Source organism: Pyxicephalus adspersus, chromosome 8 (assembly GCF_032062135.1).
Source record: "Pyxicephalus adspersus chromosome 8, UCB_Pads_2.0, whole genome shotgun sequence".
Taxonomy (NCBI): domain Eukaryota; kingdom Metazoa; phylum Chordata; class Amphibia; order Anura; family Pyxicephalidae; genus Pyxicephalus; species Pyxicephalus adspersus.
In genome coordinates this window covers 54697785-54712907 of record NC_092865.1, presented here as the reverse complement: position 1 = coordinate 54712907, position 15123 = coordinate 54697785, and the positions used below count along the sequence as shown (strand labels likewise).

At 40.2% G+C, this 15123-nt stretch overlaps 2 protein-coding genes across 2 annotated transcripts in view; one reads left to right on the top strand and one right to left on the bottom strand.

The window, feature by feature from the left end:
• Positions 1 to 308, bottom strand: part of EIF4E3 (eukaryotic translation initiation factor 4E family member 3) — a 15548-nt gene extending 15240 nt beyond the window's left edge. The window contains exon 1 of the mRNA XM_072420732.1: positions 82 to 308. Coding sequence (XP_072276833.1) covers positions 82 to 296 — 215 coding nt within the window. The 5' untranslated portion in view covers positions 297 to 308. The remainder of the gene's footprint in view (positions 1 to 81) is intronic.
• Positions 309 to 6670: 6362 nt separating this feature from the next.
• Positions 6671 to 13729, top strand: GPR27 (G protein-coupled receptor 27). Its single transcript, XM_072420730.1, has one exon. It carries the CDS (start codon positions 6688 to 6690, stop codon positions 7783 to 7785), a length of 1098 nt encoding a protein of 365 aa, XP_072276831.1. The 5' UTR covers positions 6671 to 6687; the 3' UTR covers positions 7786 to 13729.
• The last annotated feature ends 1394 nt before the right edge of the window (positions 13730 to 15123 follow it).

Sequence of the window (15123 nt, the reverse complement as noted above, 5' to 3'; positions counted from 1 at the left end):
CACATCTCAGCGATCAGCTGCAACAACAAACCCGAGTATCTCACACGTCACAGGGGAAGGAATCCTCCGGCCTCCACCTACCTGTCCAACCAGAAGGTCCACGGCGTGTGAAGCGGGATGCCCTCACTCTCGGCCTCCTGAGGAAGCTCCAAGTTATCCAAATCGGTCCGGTGATTGCTGAGCCGGAGCTGCTCATCGTTCTCAGCCTTGAGCCGCCGGTCCGCAGCCGCGGGGAGCGCCATCTTCCTGTGGACGCGCCGCTTCGGCTCCGCCCTCGTTGCCATTGTCGTCATCATCTCGTCTCTCGCTTGCTGACTCACTCACCTGACGCTGCGCGCGGCCACGGCAGCTATAGCAACCCGGCGGCTGACGTCACCGGCGGCAACTGATTGGGTGGGAGGAGCCTAACGTCATCAGCCTATTGTCTCATCATTATTTTTATTGGTAGATGAGCCATGAATGGCTTGATTAAAGGGAAAGAAAACGTAAATGAATTAACTGTAACAATGCACAATGCACAATAATAAATAAATTATGGAGAGTATTGGCCCAGCCTTTGGGAGTTACAGGGCACCTGTTCTAGGTCTAAAGGTGGCAGAAAAGGGCAGGTCCTCTTTAAAGGCCATTGCACATCCATTATTTGGGGATTTCCATCAGACAATGCTACTTCCTGGCTGCCCCCTCCCCCCCTGCTGGCTGAGCAGGGTCCAGGGTTTTTGTGTAGTGTTCACTTCGCACCTCCCTATGTCTGCCCCTGGTCGGTAGCATTATAATTAGACCCGGCCAACAGTGTGCTCCTGTGCAGAACTGAGCCCCCCTCCCATCAAACTGACTTTGGGCCCCTATTGGAGAAACACTGGGGCCCTTGTGCACAAATGTTGAGTTCAATGTAATCAATGTAGGTTCCAGGTGTCCTAAAATCTGCAATGGGTGCTTTCTGTGTTCCAGCACCCAGCACTAAAACACTGGTGTTGTCTGATGCAGTGATCTCCATCTGACCCTATAGATGTAGTCTGGGCCCCATGCCACCCTAGAGAGGCTATGGTGGAGGAGCAAGCGCTGCAGACACACTGTACTCCATGGCTGGGGGCACAAAAATAACCCAACCCTAGTATAGGTGGTCAGCCACAGGCAATGTTTTGACTAAAATTTTACATACATGTACAGAGTGCAGGTGTCAGGCCTATGTAGGGAACTACACAGCTTATAGATCACTACTGGGTCACTACTATATATTATACAGCATAACATACAGAGTACAGGGGTCAGGCCTTTCTAATAAACTGCACACCATATAGAATCCCTGTGTCACTACTATATATTATACAGCCTAGCATACAGGGTGCAGGGGTCAGGCCTATGTAAGGAACTACACACCCTTTAGATTGGGTTACTACTATATACTGGGTCACTACTATATATTATAAAATATAGCATACAGAGTGCAGGGGTCAGGCCTATGTAAGAAGCCACACATCATAAAAAAAATGCTCGCTCAGCATTTAGAATGTCTGGGTTACTACTATGTAATGTACTGCATAGCATTCAAAGTGCAAGGGTCAGGCCAATGTAAGGAACTACACAGCATATAGAATACCTGGGGTACTACCATATCATGTACAGGATAGCATACAAGGTACAGGTGTCAGTCCTTTGTAAAGAGCCACACAACATATATATTTAATATGTAATGTACAGCCTAATGTACAGAATGCAGGAGTCAGGATAGAAATCATAGGGCTCATTACATTTCTCAAAGCATCAATGTAAATAAGAAAAGCCCGGAGGTGGTAGTGGGGAAGAGGAAAAAATACCACGAAGGGAAAAAAAGATCAGTGGGAAGTAATAATTCCCTGGCATTGGTGATGAGGGAAATTTAAACATGCCCTGGCATTGATAGTGCGTGGGAAGATAAAATGCCCACTGTTGGCGGCCAATGTTTATCAAAGGGTAAAATAAGCCTTGGTGTTGGTGCTGAAGAAAAAATGCTCGCAGGTCCTAGAAAAGGTATTAAAATTATTCCCTACACTTATGCCTCATTGCTATTACTGTGGTTTTACTGCAAAGCTTGTAACTGCAATTCTGTACCACTGCCCTAATAACGGGGTGTCCAGTGGCCCCAAATCCTTAGTTTCTTTGCCTTGCAATGAGATCACTCCCAAGGTCCCGGATCTGCAGGACCGCTGGATTTTGTTGAATTGGGATGTTTGGGAGGTTAATCTTTCCCCTCTAATTGACCAAACATCAACATTTGTTGTACAAATATAAACTAGGCTTACCCCTTGGTTCTAGAAAAAAGGTGGCGGTGGGCAAAAGTGGGTGTGGTTTGCCAGCAGCGGGCATGGGTTATCTAAAGGGAATGTGGATCAATATGCACGATTGACTGTAATGCATTGAAGGGGGTATTGATAGATCTGCTGACAATTCACATACTCAACCTAAAGAAAAAAGTACAGGTAATCAGTTTATCAGTTTATGTGAAACCCCTGGGTTGGAATTCAGAGCAGAAAATCTTTCAGGGCAAAGTGATAGCCTCTCTGCATAGAACACATCACTGAAACTGGGCCTAAAATTGGCTATATTGGCAACCCCGCTAGGTAGAATACCCCAGTCATATGACAGTGCTTGGTGTAGCAATTAGCAGTAGTAACCTTGGCATAGTCACAGGGAACAGGTCACATGCTCCCCCATACCCAGAAATGTCAGTTAATTCTTTTAAAAGAAAGGAAGAAAGAAGGGGATCGGATATTCTCTTTAAAGAGACCCTGTCATTTTACCCTGTAATTTTATAATGCTTCAATGTTCATATTTAACATTTTTTCATTCATTAAAATTACTCAACTCCCCAAATTTCACTTTTGCTTAAAGACTATTTAACATATGTGATCGCTACACATTTTGTAATTGAATTCTATAGAAAATTTTTCCATTCCACTTCAGTGTGCAGCTGCTGTGACTTTCTAAACTTGACAAAAAATCTCTATTGTCATATTCTAGTGATATGGAAACCTGAAGGCTTTTGGTAAACTGTAAATGCCCAGAACAGGAATCTTATTTCCAGGACTATGGTTGTTTGGCTGTGTTTTCCAAAAGTCTACACTAAGGTCAGGTTCCCCCCGCCTCCAAATCCTGCAATCCTGCGCAGCTACCTGTGGCTACCACCTTGCAGCAGGGACTAGGAGACTGGTCAGGGTTAAGGGGAAGTTGAATGGAGCAATGTTATCTTCAATTAAACTCTGTTCCACAATGCTCAGGACCTCAGACTGCATTTTTGAACTGCCCCTGTAAACCCAGCCTTACACTGATGATACCCTTTGTTTATTTATACATTGTATTATTTTGGGCTTGTAATTAGTGTATCCTTTGTGTTGGTCAGAGCTTTAATCCTTTGTCTGTAAATCTTTTCTATTAAATTTTCTTTATTAAAGTCTGTCTCTGTCTGTCCTAAGCCACATATCAGAAACTTTGTTTGATGAATTTCATCCTCATCAATCAAGTCTCTAGCTTGGTGCCACATTTACCAAGTGACATTCTTGCATATCATTGCAAGAAAGAATCTTGGTGTGGCCATATGTGTTAACAAACCTGTAGTGTGTATGTGAGGGAGACTCATCAAAAGAAGTTCCTTTGGTTATGCTAAAGACACTCACGTAAGATTTGTTACATAATAAAAAGGGGTTGTAAAAATAATATATTAGGAATTGTTTGGAAGCATAGGAAGCAGGAGCAGAAGACACAGGAGTGGTGTGACCCAATCAGAGGAGACACACTGAGGTGTTGGAATTTTTTCAATATATATATTATTATATATTTTTTCATTTTTATTGGATATCATCCTCAATAATAATAATTATGTATTTACATTGTATTTTGCTACAAAGAAAATCACGGGAATCTCCTGTAATTGGAAAATTCTTAAGTGCTGGTACACACAAGCAGATTCGCTACCATTTATGACCTTGACCAAACAATATTCTGATAATCAACCAGGCTCTCAAGCAAGATAGACTATCTGGGTGATACAGCAAACCTGGAAGCATCTGGTCCAGGACTAAAAACATTTGCCAGCTAATAGCTAACTAGTTTTAGGAATTCTCTTCCAGGTTTGCTGGATCACCCTGGGTCACCCATGATCATCTATCTCCACCACATTGGTAAATCCAGTCCTATTTATGTGTTACTGATCAGAACCCAAAACATTGGTATTGTACTGTTAGATAGCTACTGAATTCCTTCATACTCACTTTAGATCCAATTGGATTTGAAGTGAAAATGTGCCCTTGTGTACTAGTTTTAATGATATTCCTCATCTTAATGGATACATATACTGGGCAGAAAGGTAAGCTGGCACATGATGCGAGCAGAATAAATATATCCTCAAGTTATTTAATATGATTCTGGAATGTGCCCGAATATCTGAGCACAGGATACAGCAGTGAATCTAGGCTGGGTACACACGTCCAATGGTTCTCATCCGTTAATCGGCTCAGGGCCGATATTGGACGAGAATCTGGCGTGTGTACAGCGCCTGTCATCCATCGTCCGAATGACCTCCCTAGTGGATCCACGGACGATGGACGACGAACAATCCTAATGGAAGCGAAGGGGGAGAGCGCGCAGCGGGGTGCCGCCCCATCGCTTTCCCCCTCCCTTCTCCATAGAGTAGAACGGTGCTGTATGTACAGTACTCGTTCATGCATCGTGCAGTCCTTAGTTGTTGGAAAGGATCGTGAAAGATCCTTTTCAATGACAATTATTGCATTTGTGTATGTAGCTTAAGAAAAGGTCTTTTACAGTGGAGTGTTCAAAATACGCAATCTAGCCACTGTTAAAACAGTGTACCATGTAGGAATAAAATCCCACTAAGCGGGTGCTGCTATTATTAAAGTCTGACCCTAGTTGGATGACATTTGGTTTCCTGTCTTTAAATCTTTTCTTGTGTTGCAGGATGACAATATAGCAGGGCATTTGCAATACACTTGTACCCCATAGGAGGAGATGCCTAAATATTGGCATTTACGATTGCAGTGTCAGCTCTCTTTGTGTCATTGTTTTTGTGATGAATCCTTTAACTTTATGTTTCTAAGATACAACAGGATGTGAGTAAAAAAATCTCTCTAAAGAATCCCCTCTTGGTAAGTTGTCACCAGAATAGGTGTTTCTGTTGAAAGATCCTTCTGCTCCCATGAAAGTTTTGGATTTCTCATCTTTTTTCATACCAGTCATTTTAATCATAAAGACGAATCAACCCGGGGAGATAAGTAATACAATCTAGGAATAAGAAAGTGTGTTCTCAATAAAATATCTTCAAAACCTGAAAGTAAATTGTCATCAGAATAGGGGTTTCTATTGGAAGATCCCAAGTATCTTCTGTTCTCATAAGTTTTGGTCTTCCCATCTTTTTTCTATTCCAGGTTTGCTGGATCACCCAGCTTCACTAATGGAAGTGTATTCTCTCCAGCCCCGGAGAGCTTTAATAAATCAGGCCCATAAATCTACATAAAAGATGCATAAAACCCTTGTTCTGACTATGAGGGCCAGTCCTTTTTTGGATAGTTAGAAGCTGATGTAATTTCTGCAGAATATAACTTTTGGAAAAGGAAGTAATGTTCTTTAACCATTTGATTGCAATATGTTTTCAGCACCAAACCAATTTTAGCCCTAATAGTCATTTATAGATCAATTGGTGCCTCGTGAATGTTTGGCATGTATTAATAATTTGAACATGAGATGATGGATTTGATTTTCATCCCAGTGATAACACTCACAAAGATCTAGAAGGGGATTTGGCTTTTGGGGTTTGGCCCAAAGCTAAATTTAAAAAGTTTGGACTAGAGATACATTGTACATTTAAAGAAAGAAGAGAGAATGCAGTCAGTGATTTTTGGATAATAAGAAACTGATGTCATTTTTTACAATATGATTTTAGATAAATGAAGGGATGTCCTTTAACCATTTGTTTGCAAAATGGTTTGCAAAATAGTTTTCAGCACCCAACCTGGTTTAGTCCTATTAGTTATACATAGATACTGCTGAATTTTAAAATGTGAATGTGATGATGTGATTTGGTTTCAATCCCAGTGATAAAAGCCACAAATTAAGAGGGAGCATCTACCCACATGTAAAGCAAATAAGATCTTATATAAGGGTTTTGACCTTTCCCAACTCAAAATAACACATGCATTGCACATTTAAAGAAGAGAAAGGGAACAAGGACCAGCCATTGTTAGATAGGGTACAATATGACTTTAATAAAGAAAGGATTGTCCTTTAACCAATTTTTCAATGTTTTCAGCCCCCATTTTGGTATTACCCCTATTAATCATCTGTAGATCAATTGCTGGTTTTTACATATTGGATATGTAATATTAATCTGAATGTGAGATGATGAGATCTGGTTGATACACAGCATATACTGACTATACATGATCATATTAATGACCTAGCATGGAGAAGAGCAATATCACTGAGATGTCATCAGTGTACCTGCAGTGTCCTCCTGGCTTCACAACACAGATTGCAGCTCTCCATAAACCAACCATGGAAGTCATAGCAGCTTTGCATTCTTCAGACTCTGTGTAGCTTGCAGTGCCTTCACCTTGCATATATTACAGTGCTGGGGCTGTCTGATCAGATCCTTGATCTGCACATGAGGGGAATCCTGCTTCAGCAGCAGCTGTTGTCTCCATGGCTGGCCAGGAGCTGGAGAAAAGCAATGCCTCCCTTCTCCCCACCGAGCTCACCAAGCTGGCATCCCTGGGCATGATCGCCTGTGTGAGCTTGCTTGGCAATCTCCTGTTTGCATTCATCACCCTGCGAGACCGGAGCCTGCACAGAACCCCCTATTACCTTCTGCTGGATCTGTGTCTGGGAGATTTCATGCGATCCTTGCTTTGTTTCCCTCTGGTGCTGAAATCCATCAGCAGCGGTTCTCATTGGACTTACAGCAAAAGGAGCTGCAGGGTCATGGCATTTGGCACGGTGCTCCTCTGCTTCCATGCCGCCTTTATGCTGCTGTCCATCAGCCTGACCAGGTACATGGCCATAGCTCATCATAGGTTCTACTGCAAGAAGATGAACGGTTGGGCATGTGCCCTGGTCATCTCCATGGCTTGGATCTTGTCCATGGCCATGGCATTGCCACCTGTCTTTGAAGTGGGCACCTACAAATTCATCAAGGAAGAAGACCAATGTACATTTGAGCATCGTTATGTCAAAGCCAACGACAGCCTGGGCTTTCTGCTGATGTTGGCCTTCATTGTGGCTGCCACCCATTTTATCTACATGAAGCTTTTGTTCTTCATCTATGACCATCGGAAAATGAAGCCAGCTCAGCTCACCCCAGCCATCAGCCAAAACTGGAGCTTCCATGGCCCTGGGGCAGCTGGTCAGGCAGCTGCCAACTGGATTGCCGGTTTTGGAAGGGGACCCACACCACCCACCTTGGTGGGGATGAGACAGAGCACCCAACATCAGATCAAGAGGCTGCTGGTGCTGGAGGAATTCAAGCAGGAGAAAAGGCTCTGCAAGATGTTCTATGTCATCACTTTTCTATTTCTCCTTTTTTGGGGGCCTTACCTGGTGGCTTGCTATCTGAGGGTGTTTTTGAAAAGTGCATCAATGCCTCAGGGTTTCCTTACTGTTGCTGTGTGGCTGACATTTGTTCAGGCAGGTGTAAACCCCATTGTGTCCTTCATGCTAAACAAAGAGCTCAGGATGTCTTTAAGGGCTCATCTGCCTTGCAGGAACACCCAGACCCAAAGGGAACCCTATATAGATACCTAACTCTTGAAGGCTCCTTATAGACTTCCTGGGCTTGGTATATGCAAAGTTCCATTTGCCAATGAAGATCGAATGCCTCTCTAATTAGAGGCAACCAAGGTTTAGGTGAGACAATGGAAATGCTGTATCTTCCACTAATGATGTATTTGGGTGCTCTTTCTCTGTAAGGTGACCACAGTATTGTATGCAAGTAGCATTGTCTCAATGTAGAACAGTCTACATAGCTTATTATCTCATCAGTAACACCAGAATTAAATGAGAATATAAATCTGCAGGAAATTAAGTTGCCAATAAATATGTTGCTGCTGCACAGCTCTTGACATTCAGCTGTCATTTCTATATTTGTTTGCAGTGTTCTATAACTGATGTAATATAAGCAGAATACATTATAACAACAGACAATACAATGTCCCAGATTCATCCAGACGTGGTCTTTAAATAGTGATTAGGGAAATATAAATTTGGTAATTCATTAGAGCATGCAATGGTGTTATGTTTTCACTATGTTCATTTTTAACACAGACATAATGCATTGGTTCACATTTTGTTGCGTTAAAGTCATTTTTGTTGCATTGGCCTGCATTATTCCATTAAAGCTAAATCATTCAGGTGTAAAAATGCATTACAGCAGCATTTCACATGTTAATGCATGCTAAAAATTCATGCTAAAATGCATGCTAAAATTCATCTATCTGGTGTGATTCAGTCCTTGTGCAGTAGGCAAAGGTATTTATTTGTTTTGCATGGAGCAGGGAAGAGTAGGACACTCTGCATAGTTTTTTTTGCTGTCTGTGTCCCCACTAGGGAGATTCACCCTCTATTTGACCACTGTGGGTAAATCCTATATTTCATTATGACAACAATGTTCAGGTGGCTAATATCTAATAAAGGAATTCCCCTAACTTTGGAGAGATTGCTTCTTACTTCCTGCTGAGTCCCCAAGCCAGGAGGTAAATCTCCCCAGCAGGACCAGACAGTAGAAAATAACCTGAAAGAGTTTTAACCCCTTCCTACTCTATCCAAAATAAAATAATAGAGCTATACATAATATTTAGGGTTAACTGGAATAGTAAATGTAACCTGCCCAATTTGTTCAATGTTACTCATTGGATGTCACAAGTGTATATAATTTTTCTATGACTTTAGTTATGAAGAAATTGCTTATACATGACAAAGTTGGCAGGTTCCATGTACCTATATTTGTCCCTGGAAAAGTATTTTTTTATAATGATCAGCATGCTAACAATATCCTGATCAGTTTCAGTCAATGCTTTCTGTTGATATTTTCACAGCTTTGTAAGATAAATATTTGTGATTTGAGATTTTTTTTCTGTCCAGCCTAATAAATACCCCTTGATGGGGTTCTTGTGGCCAATACAGTTTATTGGACCAGTGATACTGTATGTATTACTAGCTTAGGTACAGGGCAGCAGAGGGGTTAAAATGCTGCCATTGCTTTCATTATTGTATAATGATCTCCTACTTTTTGGAATTTATCATCAAATTAAAGTGTATGTCCGGCCAACTGCATTTTTATTAAGTTTTGTATAGAGCAGGGAAGGGTTAATTTACTTTTTGGTTATGGAGATTTTCCTTCACTTCCTGTGCTTAAGACTCAACAGGAAATGAGAAGAAATCTGAACATGAAAAAGAAAACGATCCCAAAGAGTTGCCCCGGGAACTGGTGTCCCCATTGGTGGAGTTTCCCTCACCTATCGCTCTGACAACTCAAAAGGGTTCAGACTTGCCATGGGATTAAGCAACCCTAAGCAGCTCCCAGCGGCTCCTAGCAGCTGGCACTCTATCAGCCATCTGGTCACTTGTACCGCAGCACTGGTTCTGTATCATTCACTGCTGCCCCCATTCATTCTCCATGGGGCTGGGTTGAAACTACTTGTAGTGTCTACTGCAAGGCAGCGGTTCACTGGCATGAAGAAGTGTTACGCTAGTCTGAACATAGCCCTATGGACAATGGTCACCAGGACAAATAAAGGGGGAATGAATCTCACCAGTGGGGACACAGACAGCAATAAGAATTTGTTAGAGGACTATTCTTCCTTTATACATGCAAACAAATATTTTGTATATAGTTCCAATTTCAAGAAAGTTTGCATTTTTGGGCACATGAGTTTCATAAATAAAAAAATGGCAGAAAAAACAGTATGAAAAAAGAATGCCTGCATTAGTGATCTCAGCCTGCCAAGTTATCTCTTTTTTAAAAAAAAACTTATTTTAAAAGGTTTTAAAGAATAGTTAGATAACAATCATGTGAGTGCTGAGAAACACTGAAAATAAGAAGACCCTGGTCTCAGATTGTAATAAATTCATAATTAAAGTCTGTTGAGTGGATGTTCAGTTTCAGTGTGTTTAGTGACTGATAATACTTTAAAGCTTTAATCTGGTAAAGATAAATAAAATATAAACAGTAAAAAAAATCACTATTAGATCAGATATTATATTTAAAGGGAAATATTATACCATAATTTTGTTTTGCATTGGCATAACTTCTTGAATCTGTCTTGATAATATACTCCTGTAATCTCCTGCACAGGGAAGTCCAGCATTTTGCACTAGTCACGGTTCTATTACTTTGTGCTATCAGTCCTAGGCCAAGTTCACACTGGCAGTGAGGTCACAGTGCCATTACTGCTTTCTCAATAACCTGAATTGCTTCCTCATGTGAGATGTATCATCTTATCTATGGCAGCCCATAGTAAATGAATGGCCACTGCAGGGAGTGGTTCAGTATAGCCTGCTGTGTAATGTGCAAACACTGGTTCCTTAGAAACAACCGGAGCAGTGTGGCCGGCTGAGCCATCCAACAGGAGCCATGCGGGGCTGCCTACTTCCACTATAGGTCAGAACACATCTATATGCTGGCCATACACTGGTCAATATTTCTGATTAGGATTCTTTATAGTCATCAAATTTAATGCACATCCGTTAGAAATAAATGAATGAACACTGGTCTGGAATTACTTTTCTTTACCTACCTGGCTCTCAGCACCAATAATGGAGCACTCCCCACTATTGGGGGTCAGAGCAAAGGAGTTTTATCACTTGGGCAAAGAACTGGGGTGGAAGTGTATGGTGGTAATTAGGCAAATATTTGAAATCTGGGAGATATTGACATTTTGGTTTTTGGGCAGCTTTTAATGAAAAGAAACAAATCACTCAAGCAGGGTTTTTTGGTGGGGGGACTTTTTTAGGTAACAATACAAGCACTTCTATTAAAGTGAAGGTGATCCTATCCCATATACAGAAAGGATCAATTACTTGGAATGCAATAGAATCCTTATGTCGCTTTTCCAACGCGTTTCGCCTTCCCAGCTTCCTCAGGGAAGTATGAGACGGGTGAATTGTAGGTTATTGAAGAGAGGAGTGTGTAGTGTTAAATTGCTTGGTATAAAGTATTTGTAATAGCCCTGATTTATTAAAGCTCTCCAAGGCTGGAGAGAATACACTTTCATCGGTGAAGTTGGGTGATCAAGCAAACCTGCAATAGAGCTGGTCCAGAATTGAAAACATTTGCTAAGAAATAGCAAATGACTTTTAGGAAATCCATTCCAGGTTTGCTGGATCACCCAACTTCACTGATCAGTCTTGGAAAGCTTTAATAAATCAGCTTTAATTAATCAATTCTAGCTTTTCTTTTTAAGGGACAATTCTAGATTTTTGGCTATAGCTGTATGTCCAAAGTTTGGACAGATGCATCTTGTGTGAGAAACCTTGTGATTGTGCTGACCAGAAACAGTATCTACAGATCTTACAGATGTACAGAATAAAGTTGGCAGACCTATGAGGAGTTCTGCTACCTCCGCAATCATATGCCTTTGGATATATGTTAATATCAGATCTGTAGTCTCTGTAGTACAAAGCCTCTTGTGGGAGTGCATTAAGCTGGAATTAAAGGGGTTAACTGGTTGTCCTGGAGCTGACTGCCATCAGCTCTGTTTAGAATTAGCATTTGGGCAGCTATTAAGCAGAATATGGACCCGTGGATGGGACTTGGGTCTGCCATGGTAGACAAGCGTGGGGTTCTTTCAGGAGCATTACATTATACATCAGTTAAGTTGCTTCTGAGATTGTTTAGAGTTTATTAATAGGTGCATCTGACCTGCAGTTTACCTCCTTATGACCTCCTGTGTAGACCAACCTGCTTCAAAAAGCTTTTGCATTCACTTTGACTTGTAAGCAGAAGTTCTGGTGCAAACAAAAGCCTGTCAACAAATTTTCTGCCATTGTATACACAGGAGGGGATAACATGCTAACATTTCTAAGCAGCAGTGCCCCCATCAATGTTGTGATTGGATAGCGAAGAGCATAAGCTCACTGATTTCATCTTTGTACCTCCCATTTTAATGTAGATTCGTAGCACTGTGCATTTTTGTACATATTGATTGGCTTATGGATTCTGCCCCTTTATCTTGCAGCTGCATTGCTGATATGCAGAACATTACAAGAGACCGACTAAGTCAGCCATTCTCAACCAGAACTCTGTGGAGCCCCAAGGGTTTCTTCCAGAAGTGACTAGGGGTTCTTTAAACTGTGGTTGATTGACCTCCCATATGATTATGTCTGCATAGTTCTGGGGTCAACACCACTTGGTAGAGCTTCATGACTCTATTAATGTTTGATCTGTCTATAGGGAAGGCATTCTTGTCACTGCTGTACGGGGTAAGCATTCTTCCAACTATGCACCGGTGTAAAAACCCTTTTTCCCCAATGACCCCCAAATAATTCCTTTTAGCAGAGGGGTCCCTAAGATCTCAATGCATTAGTTTTAATATGGGTTTCCTGATACATGAAAGCGAGTTCTGGATTAAACTGAATGCCATACTGTGTGCCCACAGTTACACTGCAAAATTTATGTACCTTTGTGTAAACTTGTTGTTTTGTAAAAAAGGTCTTATTGTAATAAAAATTAAATGTATCACCATATTATGTTGGAAGTTACCCCTGTATCTAGAGCTGGAGTGAAAGGGGGTGTTAGACTTGTTAAAACAAGACTTTGGGACACTGGAGGGTTTAAAGTTGAGATCATGGTAGAGAGGGGTGGACAATTTTTTATCATTTCAGTACAATCCACACCTACAGTATGTTGACAATACTAAAGTTATCAATACTGGAGTTATCCATTGAGATGTCAATGACTAAAAATTACTTAACTTGGCTTGGCTGACCCTTCGGTTTTATAGAGATTTGTTAATGCTGTCTGAGACTATCATGGGAGAACCTGGAGGATCCAGCAAACCTGAAATTGATCTGGTCCAGGACTAAAAACATTTGTCAACTAATAGCAAATGATTTCAGGAAATCTTTCTAGGTTTGTTGGATCACCCAGATTCTCCCATGATAGTCTATCTGTTCCAGCTTTGGAGATCTTTAATAAATCAGAATATCACATAAGATTTTTTGGATGACATTGATTTTATATTAGGTTTACTGATCTTTATTAAAGCATTTAACATGCACTGTATAGGTGATTTTGTTTTAAAAACAATAAAAATAGTGTTGTGCAATGTGATCTGTTGTGAAATAAATATTGTATCTTCTCGGTATAGTGATGCTTACAATTTTAATTTAATAGTTGCACTTTTGATAACTGTAAATATGTAACTGAATGTATATTAACAGGACATTGAAGAACATTGCAACTATTTTTCACTCGTTGGATTTCAATGACTTTTTCTTCTTTTCTCTTCTACTTTTATGCATTGTTATAGGAGAAGCACGCCTTGCTGTTTTCTAAACAATATTTGCTAATGTTTTTAGAATGAGTTAGCATTTTTTACAAGCTGGAAATATATTCTCCTGAAAGGTAACTTATTACGGGAGTCATTTTTGATGGTGTAAATTCTTTTTACTATGATGAACTGTACATTAAAACCGTGTCATTGTAATGCTGGTTCATATTTCTGCATTTTCAATAAAATGATTGAATACACATAGGTGCGTGGCTGTTTATTAACCTTCGTGAATACAAGTGTGTACAATAAGGGGTTCAGTTTTTGTAGACCTTTTGTAAAGCTGAGCTCTAAAACAAATGAATGAAGTGATTAAAGGTAAAAGTTGGTTTCTATTTTATTATATTATGGGCTCTTTTGTATTTTTTCCTTTTTGTTGGTCACTTGATAATGATGGAAATATTTGTATATATAAAACTCATGCATAGAAACAAACAATAATAATATGATGAAATCATCCAATGCCTGATCTTCTATGATATGGAGCAGTATTTTTCAACCAGGGTTCCGTGGAACCCTAAGTTTCCTCCAGAGGCTGCCAGGGTTCCTTGAGAAACGAGCACTTTGTGACACCAATGACCTTTTTGGCTATCTGTAAGGGTGACATCCTTCCCACTGACCGCCATGCTAATATACTGTGAGCTGTGGATATAGTAATTATAGCAGAGGGTTCTCCAAGATCTGAGAATTATTTCAAGATTTCCCCCCCTGTTTAAAAGATAGAGAAACACTGATATATAGTATCAATTTCTGATTAGCAAGCCAAGTGCAAGGTTTTTGAAAAAACTTGACAGATTCAAATCTCAAAGCGAAGAACTTCCAAAGATGAGATAAAAGTCTACTTCATAAAGCTCATCTGGTTCTTATCTAGAGTATTAGCATTCCGTTATCACCACGGAGCTGGTGAGGTTACCGACAGGGCAAACTTCCCACAGTTTTTCAGTAGAATTTTCTTTTAATGTTTCTGTATTTTTTTTTCTTGTGCTACTTAGCAGTACCTGCTAAATGCATGAACTCAGTGTTTCTGTAGAAGTCCTGGGTGATGTGTGCAATCTCAATGATGTCCATCAATGAGGTATGGTTTACTTTTCAGATGATCAATGGTTAAGTTTGCTCTGGTTGTGGCTCATGCAAATGTATACTGCTCCATAACTATTCTGCTCAAAAAACACTACAATCACCTTGGATCTCGGCCAAAACATTCAAGCTGGAACTCTTTATTGATACTATTTGTGTAATCCATTAAGAACAAAAAGAGTGGTCAATGGAAACCAAAATCAGTAATCCACGGAGAGTTGGATTTAGAGTTACACAGAAAATTAGGTAATAATAGTATTAATTCATTTCAATAAATAAGACCATAGGTTACTAAAGAGGTGTTTTAAAATACTTTTTGACACCTAATTTTATTAGCACTCTACATGTAAATATGTTTAATATTTGGATAGTCTTGTTCACCTATATTGTTAAAAGACAACATATTGCTAAATAAGGAAACAAATTACATCTGTGATAAAAAGCTCATCTTCAAAGAGATAGGGTGGATGTTCTTATTCTGATACAGAATTATTACACCACTATATACCTTACAAAT

What these genes read in the sequence shown, in the direction of transcription:
- GPR27 (XM_072420730.1), top strand. Translation starts at nt 6,688, where the DNA reads ATGGCTGGCCAGGAGCTGGAGAAAAGCAATGCCTCCCTTCTCCCCACC.